Source organism: Miniopterus schreibersii (assembly GCF_964146895.1).
Source record: "Miniopterus schreibersii genome assembly, chromosome: 8".
Taxonomy (NCBI): Eukaryota; Metazoa; Chordata; class Mammalia; order Chiroptera; family Miniopteridae; genus Miniopterus; species Miniopterus schreibersii.
The window spans coordinates 60,248,730-60,266,243 of record NC_138109.1 but is presented as its reverse complement, the minus strand read 5'-3'; the positions used below and the strand labels follow the sequence as shown (position 1 = coordinate 60,266,243).

Genomic DNA, 17,514 nt, shown 5'->3' with positions numbered 1-17,514 from the left:
AATGAAGGCAACAAGGAAACCACATTAGGCAGTGGTGAGAGCTAAGCAGGAAAGCTCCATCGGGGTAAGGAACTACAAAATGTCGGCGTAAGGGAGCATTACATTTTAAACAGGGTGGCCAGGGAAGGCCTCGCCCAAGAGGTGACTTTGGTGGGGGGCAAGTCAAGTGTGATGTCTAAGAGGACATAGCCAGGGCAAGGCCATGCAGCAGGAGTTTACTTCTTCCACTGAGGACAATGTTGAGGCCAGAGTGGGTGAACTCAAGCAAGAGTGGTGGGAACCGGTGTAGGGGGCAAGGCAGATGGCATGGGGCTTGTGTGTGCGCGTAAGGACATTAACTCTTATGGAGGGAGATGGGGAGCCTCTTAGGGGCACTTTGGCTTTGTGTTGCCAGCAGACTGCCGGGCTCAAGGGCAGGAGCAGGGAGATCTGCAGGGAGGCCGTTGTGACTGCCTAGGTGAGAGATAATGGTAGTTTGGACCTGTGATAGCAGAAAGGTGGCAACGAAAGGGGTCCTGGGAGTGAAGGCAGAGCCATGAGGATTTGCTGGTGAGTGGGAGGTGGGGCGGGAGCAAAGAGGAGTGAAGCCCAGCCCTGGGAGGGTGGCGTTGCTTCGGCTGAGGCGGCTCGGTGTGCATTTGTGTGGGAATCTCTGAGATAAAAACCTGTAGTAGAGTGACTGAGCATTGGGTAGTAGGTCAAAACGAACTTCCTGGCAACTAAGAAGTTTTCGTTTTGTTTTTCACAATTCTCTCAGTTCCCAAATTTTCTCTAAAAAGCATCAGTGCTTTTATGGTAGTTAAAAGCTTATAAAAATAAAAACACCCCCTTATTTAAATGCGTTAGGCTGCTCCATAGGTATGATGCTAAGAACTATGGCTCAATCAAAATTATATAAAACAAGGAGCTCAGGTGTGTTAGAGCAGAAGTGCTCAAACTCTTTGCTCTCAAGGTCCCTTTTCACTCTTAAAAATTACAAAGGGCCTCCAAGAGCTTTTAGGTGAGTCCTAGCTATTGGTTTATTGCATTAGAACTTAAAATATAGGAACTTTAATGTTTATTTAATTCATCTTAAAATAATAATAACCCATTATGTGAATATAAATAACATATATTTATGAAAAATAATGTTTTTTTAAGACAAAACTTAGTGAGAAGGGGGGCATTGTTTTACATTTTTGCAAATCTCTTTAGTGTCTGGTTTGAAGGAACACAGCTTGATTCTCATGATATCTGCATCAGCCTTCAGTCTGCTGGTAGGTTGTTTTGTTTGAAGTATAAAGAAAATTTGGCTTTGCACAGATATGTAGTTCAAGAAAGAGTATTTTTTTTATTAAGGTATAATTGACATAACATTGTATTCATTTCAGGTGTACAATGTAATGATTCAATATTTGTATGTATTTCAAAATGATCACCACAATAAATCCAGTTAACGTCCATCACCATACATAGTTACAAACAATTTTTTTTTTCACAAATAAGATTTTTTATTCATCACCATTAAATGTCTGAATTTTAAACAGATTCTCGGACTGGGGGCTCACATCCATCAGCTCATTCAACTTTAGCACCTGTCTCATCCCCAGTCGCTTTTCCAGAACTGCTACCTTCACAGTGAAGCTCCATGCATTTTCCCAGTCCAGACTTGGGCTTCTTCAGCATCCTGACTTTTCTAACAAAGACCTCATGGAGCGGATAGTAGATTGTAGCCTTTTCTGTGTCTTTTCCAGTGCTATCTGGAATCAGTTTATTGACCACTTCTTTCAAGTCATTTGTCTGTACCTCTCCAGTCATGATTTCCATCATCATCTTCTGGATTTGACGGCCTGTTGATGCTGAGCATAAGAGGTCTTCTGAATCTGATTGTGGCATTTTTTAGTAAAACCAACATGGAATAGACAAAGCAAATAACCGTCGGTAGTCTTGACTTCAACATGAACTTCAGTCATGCTCTACCATTTTTAAAAAATTTTTTTTTTTTTACCATGGAGCTCATTTTGTCAAGGGTGAGATCCATGCCTTGGAAATTAGGCAGTTTTTGCCCTGAACATCCTCAGTAATTAGCTTGAAGTTTCTAAATGCAACTTCATTATTCTGCACATCAGCGAGGCTCACTTCAAAAACACAACCCTTGAGACCATCAGATGCGATTTTGGTTCCTTGAGTTCTTGCAACTACTGTTTTTCCAATATTTCTTATATTGAACGTAGCTGGTGCTTTCACTTAATACCGATCTTCCTTAGAAAATGGATCAGCCACTTTCTTCTCGGCTCCCTTTTTGCCGCCTTTCGTGAGGCGCTTGTTCTTGCACCGCCATGGTGCCGTTCAGGGAGCCAAGAGGGTGGAAGAGCCAGACAATCTTTTCTTGTGACGAGAAATTTCAAGCTCCACTCTCCAAGCTACTTCCAGATATGCAATACAATGATGTTAATTATAGTCACCATGCTAAGCACTACATGCCCATGACTTACTCATTTTATAACTGGAAATTTGTACCCCTTCACCCAGACTTTTCAAATGATTAGAAATAAAACTTCTTTGATGTTATGCTAAAAAGTTGTAGTTTTATAAAGGCAATGTGGAATCTGAAACCACACCAAAACCATTTTTTCTTACTCTGTTTCCTTAAAAGTCTCTTGGTCCATTGGAAATTTGAATAGATCTTTTACCCATGTGTGATTTTGTACCATTGTGCATGAGTCATTTGAAAAATATTGGTCTACTGAGTTATTCAGATCTTTCAGGTGTTAACGTATTTCACTCTATAATATGCAAAGACTCATATTTGTTAATATCACCACTCATTAGAAACATCATCAAAGTATTGGGAAGCTGTCAAACTCATGGTGGTGAATACAAGTTTCCCAAAATGTAATTTTCAGTTGAAATCTCAAGTTTTATCGTTGGCAGCAAATACTGTCAGTTGTTTTTCTTGAAGTGACAGACTCACTTTGTTCATTTTTTTAGAAAATGTCTGCCGAATAAATACCCATGTCCGAATAACCATAGTTTGTCAGACATTGTTTGAAGTAAAAACAGTGTTCATGAAAACAGCAGCTAGGTCCGCTCACAATTGAATCGCACAGTTGCTCTCCCTCAAGACAACAGTGTGCCTGGGTATGCGGCAGAGGGGCTGTGTGCTGTGTCTCGTCACACAGAACACTAAAGAGACCAGGGACCCAAGGGCTGAGATGCAACAAAGCGAGTCATTCTTACTGCTTCACCAAGGACTTCTTAAATGAAACTGGCTATTTTTTTAAGAAATACAGTTTCAATTTTTTTAATATTTAAAAAATAAATTTAAAAAAGATACGGTGGTCTCCCTGGCCAGTGTGGCTCAGTTTGTTGGGTGCGATCTATTGCACTGAAAGGTTGCTGGTTCGATTCCCAGTCACTGCACATGCCCAGCCCCCAGTAGGGGGCGTGCCGGAGGCAGCCAGTTGAGTTTCCCTCTCACATAGATGTTGCTCTCTCTCTCCCCCTTTCCCTTCCTCTCTCTAAAAATCAATGAAAAAAATCTTTTAAAAAAAAATATGATGGTTAAGAAATGCAATGCCTACTTATCCAGTTTGGTGCCTCTCCCTTGCTTAGTGCTAAGGTCCTAGGAGTTTTACCCATCACTGCTTTTGCCCTGTCGGTGTAAATATCAACCCAGAGAAAGAGGCAAAAAATGTCTCTGTATTATTATGAAAATGGTTTTGTGCTCACAGACTCCCTGAAAGGGTACACTTAGAGCACTGCTGCCCTGAAGGGTCTCCTGCTACTCAGAGCTGTCAGGAAGCTGCAGAAACACTTAAACACAAATCATCGCCTCCTGTTATCTATGTCCATGTTTTTTCTCTAGCTGAGTTTTTCTTTTTAAACCAGCTTGCTCAACAACTTTATTTACGTCTAAAAATACTGATTATTAATGGAGAAGAGACATTAAATTTTTATTTAAAAACAATTGCCCTGCCCAGCCGGGCGTGACTCAGTGGTTGAGCATTGACCTAGGATCCAGGAGATCGGGGTTCGATTCCTGGTCAGGGCACATGCCCAGGTTACGGGCTGCAGCCGATCAATGACTCTCTCATCATTGATGTTTCTATCTCTCTCTCTCCCTCTCCCTTCCTCTCTCTGAAATCAATAAAGATATATTAAAAAAAAAAAAAAAAAGACCAACTGCCCTGGCCAGTTTGCTCAGTGGTTAGAGCTTCGCCCTGCCAACCAAAGGGTCACGGGTTCGATTCCTGATCAAAGGCATGTACCTTGGTTGCGGGTTTGATCTTTGGCCCTGGTCAGGGCATGTGAGGAGAGGTCACCCATCAATGTGTCTCTCTCTTTCTCCTGCCCCCTCCTCCCTCTCTTCCACTCTCTCTCTAAAAATCAATGGAAAAAATATTCTCTGGTGAGGATTTTTAAATAAATAAATAAATAAATACATACATACATACATACATACATACATACATAAATAAATAAATGAAAAACCTGAGAATCTAACCTAGAAATCAGAGTTCTCAGTTGTGAGCCTGCTCTTTACAATCGAGTGGCTGGTGAATCCTCAGTAAATACTATTTCACATGATCAAGTCACTGCTTACTGTGGACTGTCAGGAGCTGGGCCAGAAGCAGTTGCTGTTCTGCTCTAATGGCTTTAGATTAAAACTGTGAAAACGCAAAGCTTGGTGAGGCCAAGGCCTGGTTTATGGCTGCGAGGCTCTACTTGGATGTGAAAGTGCAGTCGAGAGATAAATTTACTTGGGGCAGGCTGAAAATGGACACTCTCCTGACCCTTAGGCTTTTATTAATTGCCACCACGTTTGCCCATTCATGCTCCCAGCATGGATTAGCTGGCTGAGCTCCATGTGTCCTTTATGTCAGTGAAGATAAGATGTGTCAGACTGTGGGAATGAGAACATGCTGTTTGGCCCTTTGAGGCAATTTCCTTCTGAGTCCCAGCTTTCTCCAGATGGTATCTAATTGTTTCTTGAATGACCTCAGTGTCCAGGCCGCAGGAACCTGGTCTGAGAGGCTGTTTCACATCTTTATTGGCCTGTGCATGAGAACTTACCACATAAAGCCTCCATTCACATTCTCAAAGGAGCTTTTTGTGCAGAGGAAATGATGGAGCTGGTGGACTGTTTCCTGTGACCACCAGTCTCCCATTGGGTTCTTATTTTCCCCAGGCCCAGGTGGGTGTTTTTTGAAGGGTCTGAGTGGTCCATAATGGCCTGGTCTCCTTCCCTCTGTCTCCTCACGGTCTTTACTCGAACCTCGGCAGAACAGGATCGCATCATGGTATCTCTTAGTTTGCAGAGCAGTCAAGGATGGCTCACACAGAACACAGGTGGTGGAGTTAAGAATCACTGTGTTCTGGCCCTGGCTGGGTGGCTCAGTTGGTTGGCGTGTCTTCCTGTGCGCCGAAAGGTTACAGGTTCAGTTCTCCTTCAGAGCACATACCTAGGTTGCGTGTTCAATTCTCTCGCCGGGCACATGTGGGAGGCAACCAATTGATGTTTCTCCCTCTCCCCCTCCCTCCCTCCCTCTTCCTCTCTTCCTCTCTCTCTAAAGTCAATACAAAAACATATCCTCAGGTGAATATTTTTAAAAAAAAAGAATCACTATGTTCTGGGATGCTCCTCCCCTTTGGGAACCCAGGTGGTTTACAGTCAAGGGAGTGAGTACCTCTGAGGGCTCAGGAGGGAGCCACCCCTAATTCAGCTGCAGGGATGGCAAGGCTGGTTCACCCCATGAGTTCCTGACTCTCGTGTGGCAAGTCATGTCTCACACCTTTGTGGTTCTTAACTGTTGGTGGGGGAGGTATTTATCTTTTTGCAAATATGATGAATAAGAACCCTTTGCCTAGAAATATGCAAACACACTTTCTGTGCAAACTACTTCCACCTCTTTGTTGAGAACCCTGTGCTCCCTCCAAACCCCCAGTCTCCCATTGGGTTCATTGGCCGTCTCCTGCTCAGGCACTGTTCTGGGCATTGGAGCGGTGATGATGAACAAGGCGTGGGTCCTGAGGCGAGCAGACAAGGACAGAGCTCACTGTAGGGAGCGTTTCAGTAGCTCGATGCTGGAAGGCAGAACTGGAGCTGGGGCTTGTCGCTCTGATAAACAGAGCAATAGCAATGGGTAAAGGAGGCTCCATCAGGCCACACAGGAAGAGAATCAGGGTTCCAAACCTACTTCCAGGCCATGGTCAGCTAAAGACTATGTATTGAGCAAATTTAGGAAAATCTAAATGTAATTTGGGGATTATGCAAATTCCCTTTCCCAGACCTAGAAAGAAGTCATGAGAGTGAGTTGCCCTCCCAGGTTATCAATTTACCTGGTAAAGTCTACCTGATCTTGGTAAGGGAATGTCTCAGCCAGTACCTCTGAAACAGGTTTTCTGTCTCCACAGAACGGAATAGCCCTTGGGAACGTCTTCCAGGAACTTAGGATGGTGCTATTGCCTCATGAGCCTGGGAGGGGTACTGGGCGTGGGAGTAACACTCACACCTACATTCAGTGGCACAGAACATTCCGACCCCATGAGTCCCTCTCCCTTTCCTAGAGGCAAATTCATGTCTGCTTCATCCTTGAAAACTCAGGACAATGCAGTTCTTTAATGGAATGTCCTTGAAGTAGGCTGTGAAATGCTATTAGTTTCCACCCATCATTGAAAGATGAATGTACAACCCTGTTATTAATGGGTGTATATTATCCATGTTTTCATGTGACATCAGTTTATGTTGGCCCCTTTTTTAGCATTTCTCAGATATAGGGATCACATCTTATACATGTGAACTCCAGTAGAGCCCAACACAGTGTATTGTATTTTGATCTTAAGTTTTACCTAATCTCACACCAATAAAGTGAACCTGTAAACTCTCAAACTGACGATGTGAGTTAGGAAATTTATGACTGGGAGGGGCAGGGGTGGAGTGGCCTGGGTCGATGACTCTTTGGAGAAGGAAAACATCTCTGGACTCTTAATCCTTGCATCTGCTTCTCTCAGCACACCGACTTCGTTATCGCAGATCAGCTTCTGCATGTCATGGGAATAAATGGCTACAGGCTGCTCTTGCCTATAACCTTTTTTTTCTTTTTTTCTTTTTTTAAAGATATTTTTATTGATTTTTAGGGAGAGGGGGAGAGAGAGAAACATGGATGTGAGAGCGACATCAGTCATCTGCCTCCTGTACACCCCTCACCGGACACAGAGCCTGAAACCTGGACATGTGCCCTTACCGGTAATTGAACTGGCAACCCTTCTGTGCACAGGACAACGCCCAACCAACTGAGCCACACTAGCCAGGGCTAGCCTATAATCTTAAAGCTATGGTCCGCAGGGAAAAGGGGATCTTTCCCTCTACTCTGACTTGAAAAAAATCATAGGGAAGGGGTCCGATTGATCTAACTTAGGTCACATGTCTCTCCTGGACCATTCAGTGCTCAGTGTTCTGATGGGCTCACACACATTACAAGTATGAATATCCCTGCCATGGGGGAAAGCTTTTAGATGTAAAAACTGCTGTCTACTATTTACATCATTTCCCCCTGAATTTTCAGGATCAGAAGTATATTAGGCTATATTTTCTAATTGTCTCTGTCTACTCAGGGTACATACGTAAAATGTTGGCATATGAATACTAGGTTTTGCAGAGAGATTTTCTTTTTGATCCTTTTAAGTCCTATACTCATCTTTTTCTAGTTTCTCTCCTGGTTTATTTATGTGCTAGATACTCTTTGCCTCCCAGTTTAATGGTCAGATTCACATCTGACCACATCTGGTCACAGAGAAGTTGTAGGGACAAGGGGGGCAGGGCAGAGAGGCTGTGGATTCCCCTTATAGTTTGGCATTGGAAAAATTCCCATATCTGTTGTCACAAGTAGCCCAGCTGTGAGGCTGGTATGTGCCTAGAGATTGTTCCAGGTGAGTTCTTCTGCTCTCCCTGGTCACTCTCTTCCTCCACTCTGCCCTCCCACTCCTCTGGGCACACACTACAGGGCCAGGTTTTGTATTGCCCTTTGAGCCACTGACAGAAGGAACCCATTGTCTGCACCTTGGGCACTAGGAGTGTTGACCATCTGATGTCACTTCCATAGGTGGCATTGTGCTTGGCAGCTGACTACCTGAGGAAGTGAAGAAACTGGCTGGTAATCAATATGGTCCTTCCAATGCAACACAGCCTCTGCCTTTTCCTGCGGAGAAATGGGCCCAGTTGACGACTCCATGTAAGACAAAGGAGGTCCCCTAGCCCTCCAGCCCTCACCTGTCCTGGTTCTCCTCAGATTCCAGCCTCAGCATCCATCTGTCCTTACCATTTCCCATCAGTAATGAATGGGGATATTTCAGATGAGAACTGCTGTCTTTGTTGCCAAGATTATCCGTCATTGGGTTGGAGGGAGGAGGTTGTTGCAGGAGCCACACTTCTGCCTCTTGGATTTGCACAAGATAAAGTACTCCAGGCAACCAGGTAGAATCCATGCTTCCATTATCACATCTGATAGATCCAGCCATCCTGATTCATAGTTGTTTTAATTATTAACTCTAGGAACTGTTTGATCTCACATGCACAATGGAGATAATAATACATGTCTCATGGTGTGAGTACTAAACAAGACACTATGGTGAAAGCTCTCTGTATAAATGTTGGCTCTTGGGGGTCTTACACATGGAGTGCGTGCCGCTTCCTTTGAGAATCCCCGGCTGAAAGGCAGAAAGGTTTCTGTGACTGCTGCAGTCTGCTGGGAACACATCCCTGAAGTCTGTGGTTGGGGGGAGGGGTTGCTGTGAGTAGCTGTTCTGCTTGCAGGTAGTGGTAATGTTAAGTATTGTATGTAAACCAGGCCCTTCTACCTGCTGGGTCAAGGGGCAGAAGCGTTCTTCCCTCTGATAGGTGTTTAAAGCTAATCCAACAGCAGGAAAGAAAGAAACACTGCTTGCCTCAGTGTCTCTCTCTCTCTCCTCCTCTCACCAAGCACAGCCCTGCCAATGCCTGCGTGTGTCCAAGGTGGCCAGGAGGCTTTATCTGTCTTTGGTCATGTCCGTGGTGATCAGAGTATTCTCCTCACCTCTCTCTCTACTAAAAAAAAGATCAGTAAGACCATTGAAAGTCTGAATCAGTGGGGATTTTGGATCACATGACTCTCTGAGAACTGGGTGAAAATCATGGACCTCTCACCCAACAGTTTATATACAATTTCCAGTGGCTCCTGGAAGCCCACCCCACCCCCAGGTTAAAAACTCCTGGTCTGGGCTGATTCTCATAGCCCTTTGGGCAAGACACAGAATTAACCAGTGTGTCCCTCAGATGCTAATGCTCATAATCAGTTTACAACCAAGAAAGGATATTTTCCTACTGAAATGTGCCATTCAAGTGGCTAGAATTTGCTTGGAAAGAGAGAAGGAATTCATAAGCTTGCTTTCTGTTTTACTCAGGCAAGCTTTCGAGGCCGAAGCGAGTGGAGTTAGTCCTGATGGCCTGGTGCCAAACTGCCTTGTACCTGATTCCTGCATTTCTTGAGCATTCCTCCATGTCTGCTTCATCCACTCAGACGTTTGGTAGCCGTTCTAGGTGGGTGACAGGCATGGAGTGGCATTGGAAGAATGTGCTGTAACTTTGGCATTTCCGGCCACTAGGGACTAGAGAGGACGAGGTACAGTCAGGAGGCAGAACCTGGGAGGGCACAGAAAGTCCAGAGAGGGGAGCTGGGCAGAGCCAGCGCGGTGTCCAAGGCACTACACCAGGCACAGCTCTCATTCTAGAACTGGTTGGTGTCAGTGTCCAGTAACGTGGGCCAGTGAAGTGTGAGGGAGCCAGGCACAGGGAGGTGGTCCTCGGGGAACTCTAGACTCACATGGAAGATCTAGTCCTGGGGCGAGAGCCTGGAGGGCTACGCAAGGTGCAGGGACGAGGTGGGAGGAGCATCAGGCAGGGCACCCAGGCAGGACCGGCTGAAGCCCAGTTCTGCAGCCAACGTGGTGTGGGGACAATGGGAAAGAAGGGGTGCGACTCAGATCCTGGGTGGGGGTCACAAATTCCCCAGCCAGGCTGGCTGAAACGGGTGGTCATTGAGAGTTCAGTAGTTATGGGCGGACCCAGCAGCCCCCTGGGTGCGGGCCAAGTGGGCAGATGCTATGGACACCCAGGCTGTCTGTCGAAACACACAGCTCCCCTAACAAAGGCTCTGGAGTAAAAAAATCACCTGAGACAGCTGAGCATATGTGCAATTTTCATATGTGATCTGAAAATGTAAAGGCTTAGAAATATTTTAAAGCTAAATACTCTTAAACTCCTCCCCATGGTTTCCTGGCTTTCGGGATTTGAGAGTCGCAGTGGTACCAGCTGGGGCCTGTCAGTGGCTCAGGGCGGGGCTGTCCACCCTGTTCTTACAGCCTAACGTTTGAGTGAGATTTAGACTGCAGTTGGGCACGTGCCCTGCAGGAGGAACAAATGTGGGAGACAGGGCATGTCCTTTCCTTTGAAAGGGAAGGGAAGCTCACATTTGCTGAGTGCCTCTCGTGTGTTAGGTGCCGAGTTCTTTGTTATCTCACTTAATTCTCACAAAAACCTAGTAAATTAAAGGGGCAAACTGAGGCTCAGAGAGGTTCAGAAATTTTCCAATGTCACCCAGCTTGCTGGTGGTGCAATAAGGACTTGAACCCACCCCGGCTCTCCCTCTACCCTGCTACCTCCCAGCATGGCTTTTGAGACATGCAAATATGTGTCTTGCAGCTTAGTTTTTTGGGAAGATGTCATTTTGCAGAAATGCTTGTGAGGTAGGAGAGCTAGTGACAGTAGAGCTGGGGGACAGTGCCACTGGTGTTCGCTGCTGAGCCTTCACTGTCCTTGCCTTGTAGATGCCCCTCAGCCCATTTCTGCAGTGCTCTGCATGGGAGGGGCCTCTAAGGGACTTTGGGTCACTGTTATTAGTTGCTTATATAGCTCACACCAAAAATAGAAGAAAGGGGAAATAGAAATGTGTACAGCAAAGAAAACCTAGGAGCTCTGATGCCTGCAGAGTGAGTGTAGAATAGATGGAAGCTTGAGAGGTGGGTGGCAGATCATCATGGGTGGGTAAGACTCCCAGGGGTATATGGGTGGGCTGCTAGGGACACAGGAATCTCTGAAATTATATGTAAAATATTACAGCATGTGCCTTTTGTTCTGGGAGGAGGGTCGATGATTTTCATAGACTCTCGAAGAAGGCTGAGACCGCCAGAAAGTCTGACTACTGTTTGAGAGGTTGGAATTATGCCCTGTGCACATTCTTTTAATTTTGGCTTAATGCTAGAAACAGAAAATTAAGCTGGTATAATTTAGGATTTCTGGGGTGATACTGTTATCGGTGGAAGTGGAGTTCTTGGAGTGCTGTGAGGAAAAGGATTTCCTGAGGCCCCCACAGGAGGATGGGGTTTTATGGAAAGCTTTTTTGATTATGTAAAAGGGAGTTCCCATCGAAGGTCCCATCTCTCTCTGTCTTGCCATGGAATAAGTCCAATCTTGTCTTCAGCAGGGCCAGAATTAAGGCCACTGCCCCTAGTTTCTGCTGCATATTAAAGTACAGTCCAATCCAGTATCTGGCTAGCTTCCCAGCTGCAGTCCATTGCGTGTGGGGTCCACATGGCCATGGGCCAATCGGCTGCTTAATGCCATATGCTATGGAGAGAGAACACGCAAGTGTATGGGTGAGTGCAGGTCACGGAGCAAGAGAAAGCAAGAGTGAGAGAACCCTTTGTCTGGGGATTTTAACCAGGAGCTTCTTCAAACTAACCAATTAACTTTCCAAGATTTCGCACACTTATGATGGGGTCCACCCCCTAGCCAGTCCACTGTTTTCCAGGCTAGACTGACAGGCAAGCATCTCTCCTTCATCACCCTGACTTCACTGCACGTGTGCCCATCTTCCCCTTTGTTCGATCCCTTCCCCCAGTGATCTGCAGGGAATGGACCAGTGGTCTCCTGGGGAGCGTGAAGCTGTAGCTTCCTGGTGAAGCCGCCCAGATGACCATGCTTATAATGTCTGAACTCCCCTTTGCTCTCTTCCTATTATTAATATTAACTAGCTAATTACAACAATAACAATACCAGAAAATGGTGATGATAGTGGGTGGTGTATGAGATTAAATTGTATGTGATAGTGCAAGAAAGTAAAGTCAGAGCTCACCTAATTTTGCGTCACATTATCAGTTATGCAACTTTAATAGCTAATCAGAGAAATAGAAATTTGTGGGAAGACATAAGGCCCAGTGGAGAGAAATCTATGTGTGAATATTATCCTTAATCATCTTGTTTATGTGCTGGGCAGATCAATACCATTTCCCGACAGAGACCATTTAACAGCCATACTCTTTTATCCCCTTAAGGAGTCTGGGGGATTGTCAGACTGAGATGTGTACAGCCGCCCTCTTGTGTGCATCAGCGCAGCCAGCAATACACAAAGTGGCCATAGAGCTGGGCTGGCCTTTCCTGCCTTCTTCCCTGAGTCCAGTTTGCATTCCTTTTTGGAGCAAGAAATAAATCACATTTGCATATAGAAAAATGTGCTGAGCTGTCTTTGACAGCTTGTGTAACTCCTGAGCCTGGCTTGAGGAGGTGACTCTTCCCTGATGGCGTCCCTTCGTTCCCATGGTTTCCACCTCTGCTCCTCCAGCCTTGTCGCTTGTTCTGTGAGGGTGTGTGCTCTGAGACAGTGAGCTCCTCCCCTACCACTTTGCCTCCTGGTTTAGTGTGTACAGAATCACACAGACAGACCAGGTGACTGGGAGGCTTTGGGAAGCAGGGTTACTGATAAATGTGCCCCTTCTCTGACCCACAGCTTCCCAGGCTCTTGCTGAGCCTGCAGAGGGCGTACTACTTCCTAGGATGCAGGAGAAACAGAATTCGTAGCATTTGCCTTAATTCCCTATCTCGTTAACGCTGTCTTTGTTCCCCCAGAGCCCAATCACTGGGGTTTAGTGAAGACAAAAAAGTCAGGAAAGATGGATTTTTCTGGAGAGGTGAAGAGTCTCAGGGGTTGCCACGAGAGGTTGAGCTGTTTTGACCATGATGACTGGTGGTCACTGACATTCTGATTGAGTCCCTATGGGCAGGGACAAGCTGGGACTTGCAGCCTTGGACCAGTGCCCTCTGGTCTCAGCACACCGCCCACCATGGGCAGTGTCACTGTCCACAGGGCTGCTTGACATGACCAAGAGCACCTCGCTGCACCCTGAGGGTTAATGCCTCGATTCCGGACTTGCTTTGGGAAGGGGAGTGCAGGGTATGAGCAGCAGCATTTTCCTGGTTGCCCCGAGACAGGGAAAAGCAGACACCCGGCAGGCACGCCTTTCTCCGTCTCCGGCCTCGCCTCCGGCCGTCTCAGAGAGCAGGTCTACCTGATCTTCTAGTGGGGACTGTGGCACTTTGAGAAAGAGACACTGTACTCGCTTTCAGCTTCTCTTAGCCCAAAGGCTGCTGCCGAAAGGAAGAAAGGAAGTCGCATCTTGAAATATGGCTGGCAGCAGCTCCCGTTTCCATGGTTACTAAATAGGGCAGGTTAATATTAGGGCTACCCAAGGAGAAACTGGCATTGAAGGCAATGATTGTGCAGGGGCTTTCCCCCAGCCTTCTTGAACCCTCTTCCCAGATGGGTGGGCAACATTTGACCTGAGGTAATGGGTATTTCCTTCAAGGGCCCACCTGGCTGCCAGCCCTGGCTATTTTCACAGGTGCTTCCCTTGATGCAGAGAAGTGAGCCTTCAGTTGCTGAAGGGGGCGGGGGAGGTGGGCTGGAGAGCACAGAGCTTTCCCACAGCTCTGTGCTTCTGTCTGAGCCCCTCTGGCCCGCAGTCCCTGTAGCTGCATTAGCAACACTGACCCCTGTCCCCAAAAGGGCATGGTGGTTAGAAAACCCTGAGTCCAGATTTTGGTCCAAAATCACATGTACTAAATCATCAGAGTGATGTGTACCAAATCACAGCCTCTCCACAGGGCTGCGTAACAGGTTCAGTTATAAGACGTTAGAGAATCTCTTACTTGTGTTGCCATGTGATCAGATACCAGGTTCTGCAGTCACAGGCTGGAGTCCCTGGTCCTTTGTTCTCTGCTGAGTGACATGCAGTTCTGGTCCTCTGTGTCTTTGTAACAAGAATAGAATAATCGTTGTGGGGAGAATGTGGGGGAATTGATCAGCGTGGATGGGAGACATTTAAAAGCATAACAAGTCAGTGAATTCATGCCATTATCATCTTTAGTTGAAATAACAACAGGTTATTTTAGCTTCTCTCCTTGGCCATCTTGGGAGAAAATTGATTAAAATCTGTGACCCTTGCGTCAGACATTATTTTTGGTGTGGAACAAAAAAATAAAAAGTGCGTAGGAAACAGTTACCTAATAAGAGTAGCCCATTCTTTACTCCTGATGGAACCAGTTTTGGTGGATTTTGGAGACATTTCTTAAAGTAAACAGGGACAGCCTCAGGTGACTAGAGCTGGTAGTCTGCCGAGTCCTGAGCCCTGCGTGTCTTTTGTTTTGCTTTTACTCTGGCCCTGGAGCACTTGGCTGCATAATCCTATGTAATTTACATGTCTGAGTTATTTGCATATTTTCTTGCAGGAATGCACTTCATTCATGCTTTCTGCCGGTAGGGTATTGGAATTCAAGGGCTTTGGCTGACTAATCTCATGGATTCTGTGCAGGATTGAAGGAGCTGCTTTTCTCCCTCTTCCAAGGCTGGGGATAGTGTTTTTTAGCCACTTGGGGACTTTCCTAGCCCGAGGGAAAGGGGAATAGCAAGTGAAAACTGGGCCCCTTACCTGGTGGCTGTTGGCCTGATTGATAAGTCATCTCCACCCAACTGCTGGCGTTGTGGGCCCTGGCTGCCCATGTGGACTTACCCCTTGAGCCCAGTCTAATAAAAGCGAGGGCAGAGACATGCTTCCTCATGAATACAGTATAGGACCTTGGAGGACCCTCTACTGGACCGTCTTCAAGAGCCCCTCCAGCTAAAAAAACAAACTGAGTTCTACCATCCTTGGTGCTTGCTTCCAGGTTCTCAGGTGGGCTTCCCGGGACCCAGGAGTTCCCAGGACTGCACATCTGATCTCCAGAAGCACAGAGGAGGAAGAGGAGAGGGAGAGCAGAAAGGAAGTCAGCGCCCTGGTGGTTCCTTTCTGGTGGTGACAGAGCATTTGTAGGTCTATCCCCATGTTGGACATGGGGAGGCTCTACCCCGTCTCTCTCTATAGCACACAGGCAAGCCCAGAAGCTGCTCACCAGGCATAAAACAATCAATTCCCTGTTTTCACAGGCCTACTTGACCTAGTCCAAAGGCCGAGGCCTCCTGAGTATTTGACACTGATCCGACTGGATGTTTTTCATACCTCCCCCAAGCCTCATCTGGTGGTATTCCTTTCTGGACTGAATAGACTCTGTTTCTTCCTCCTTGCAAGTCTCTGCCTGTGTGAAGTTTAAGAAAGCTTCAGGACACATTCCATTTGTGAGTGGCCAGAGCCACAGAAAGTTAATATTTGGAACAGTAGGAGAGAAAGAGCTATAGGCAGAAACCAAGGTTTGATAAAAAACATAATCATTGAGCCTCCACTCTTACAGGAATGAAAGAAAAAAAGCAATTACTTTCCCCTAAAGGCGTTAGGAGGCTCTTGGTGGAGGCAGAGACCTCTTAGCACAGAAGAACCAAGCTTGGCCAGGTTGGATGTGAGGATCTGGGTTAAGCAGAGTGGGCAATTAAAGTGGAGTATTATAAGTGAAGGAGGGGAGTGAGACAAACAGTTGGGTCAGAAGAGTCTACACAGCCTGTCTCCCATCCTCCCAATAGACTGCACAGCCGGGTGGGAAGGGCATGGGGAGCGCAGGGTGTTTGCTGACAGACTTGCTAATTAAACACCAAAAGGAAATGTTGCTTTGCCAGTAGTGATGGCTGTTCCAACGTTATCAACTGCAAGCTGGCTGCCAGGAGCATCCTAATTAAAAATAAACAGTTGTGGGATGGACTGGGAGAGTGGGGACAGGGATCCGCCTGGGTTCCTTAGGACTTCTAGGATTGCTCCTAGGGGAAAGTCACACCCTGGTCACCTTTAGGTCCTTTTCTCAAAGGAGCCTCTGTCACATCACAAGGTGGTGTGATGTGTGCTTTCTGACCCCCTAGGTGCTGGGGGTGACAGGCAAACAGACAGAGCCTCTAGGAGCAGCTTGTCTGGTGCCTTCAGCCCTGGGAAGGAAAGGCTGCTGAGGGGATAATGGTTTCGGCCGGATCTCTTCATTGAGGGGACAGCTAAAGCCCAAAGCCTCTTCTAAGAGCGGTTAGAATTTCATCAGAAAGCAAGTCTGGTCACATGAGAATTTCTGGCACTGTGTGCATGGCAGGCTGGACACCAGCCGGCCAGAATTGAGTGAGTGGATCGTATTGGCTTCAGAGGAGGGGAAAAGTCCCAGCCTGGCCTGGGAGAAGGAGCTGGCTCACTCCCTGGGCCACTGGACTGCGGGCAGGCGCAGCACAGCTGCTGCGGAGCAACCGGGGCTCTGATGCCCTGAGCCCCCTTTCTTTTAACCCTAAAGAAAGTGTGTGGTGCAGGGACTGAAGACTGAAAGATGCCTAAGGAGTGCAATGCTTTCCACGCCCTCTCGGCAGCTCTGTGCTGCTTCTATCACCGCAAATCTTTCCTTGGAGTCAAGGTAGGTGTGGTTTTGAGATGAAGTACCTCTAAAATTCTTTTGGGGTCTCGAAAGCATTTGTTTTCTAAAAGGCAGTAGAGAAAGTTTGCAGCCTGCTGGCTGTAGGGAGAGGCACTTGCTTTGACTGATGGATCTTCATAAGCCGTTAGCCGTGTGCCTCCCTGGAGGCAGAATCCAGCCGCACAGAAGGGGGCTCCTTATCTGTGTTTGGGGATGAAACTCTGTTTTTCAGGACACTTTTAGTCTCCTTGGGCTGAAATTTTATACCAAAGTAGCTCCATAACGAAGCTATTTATCTTCTTTCTCTTTGTCTCTCTCTTCCCTGGTTCATGATAAATGTGAGGTGGCTGAGCCCCTCTCTCCACTTAGCCCGCTGCTCCATTATGTCAGTAACATAGACAATGTAGAGAAGCTGCCAAATATCTCCTTGCACATTGCGGCCAGGTTTCAAAACATTTCATTATTCAGAACTGGCTTTTTCTTCACTGCTCCCATTTTTAACCTTTGTTACAAGACCAATGCCAAAGGTTTTGCGCAATGTGTCAGTACACTATTGCGATGAAAATATGCAAAGAACCTCATTGGACTAATTCAAGACGAGGCCTGTGTTCTGTGTTGCCCACTTGCGACAACACTAAGAATTAAGATGACTATAGACTCCCACTGATTTGGGGTTTGTCTGCCTTGGAAAAATCCTGTCTGCCCCGGCATAACTGTGGGCCTCATTTATTCATGGGAAACAGGAGGCTGAGAGCTCTCAAGGAATTCTTCCCCTGCCCGCGGAGCTCCCTCTCCTGAGGGACCTACTTACTCAGTGCTGTTGAAAAAGCCACAACAGGGTTATGATCCTCTGCTTC

At 46.6% G+C, this 17,514-nt stretch overlaps 1 protein-coding gene and 1 pseudogene across 4 annotated transcripts in view; one reads left to right on the top strand and one right to left on the bottom strand.

Annotated features, from left to right (window-relative positions):
• BCAR3 (BCAR3 adaptor protein, NSP family member) overlaps positions 1-17,514 on the top strand; it is a 200,266-nt gene that overhangs the window by 131,481 nt on the left and 51,271 nt on the right. Inside the window, exon 1 of one of the 3 annotated variants that reach the window (XM_081145887.1) lies at positions 16,363-16,657. The exons of the other annotated variants lie outside the window; for them this stretch is intronic. Coding sequence (XP_081002013.1) covers positions 16,574-16,657 — 84 coding nt within the window. The 5' untranslated portion in view covers positions 16,363-16,573. Of the gene's footprint in view, positions 1-16,362; positions 16,658-17,514 lie in introns of those variants that run through there. 3 annotated transcript variants of the gene reach the window in all.
• On the bottom strand, positions 1,519-2,996 carry LOC308560378 (small ribosomal subunit protein eS1 pseudogene; annotated as a pseudogene). The gene is made up of 2 exons: positions 2,993-2,996; positions 1,519-2,367 (listed from the first exon to the last, which is right to left on the bottom strand). The product of its transcript is annotated as a small ribosomal subunit protein eS1 pseudogene (transcript).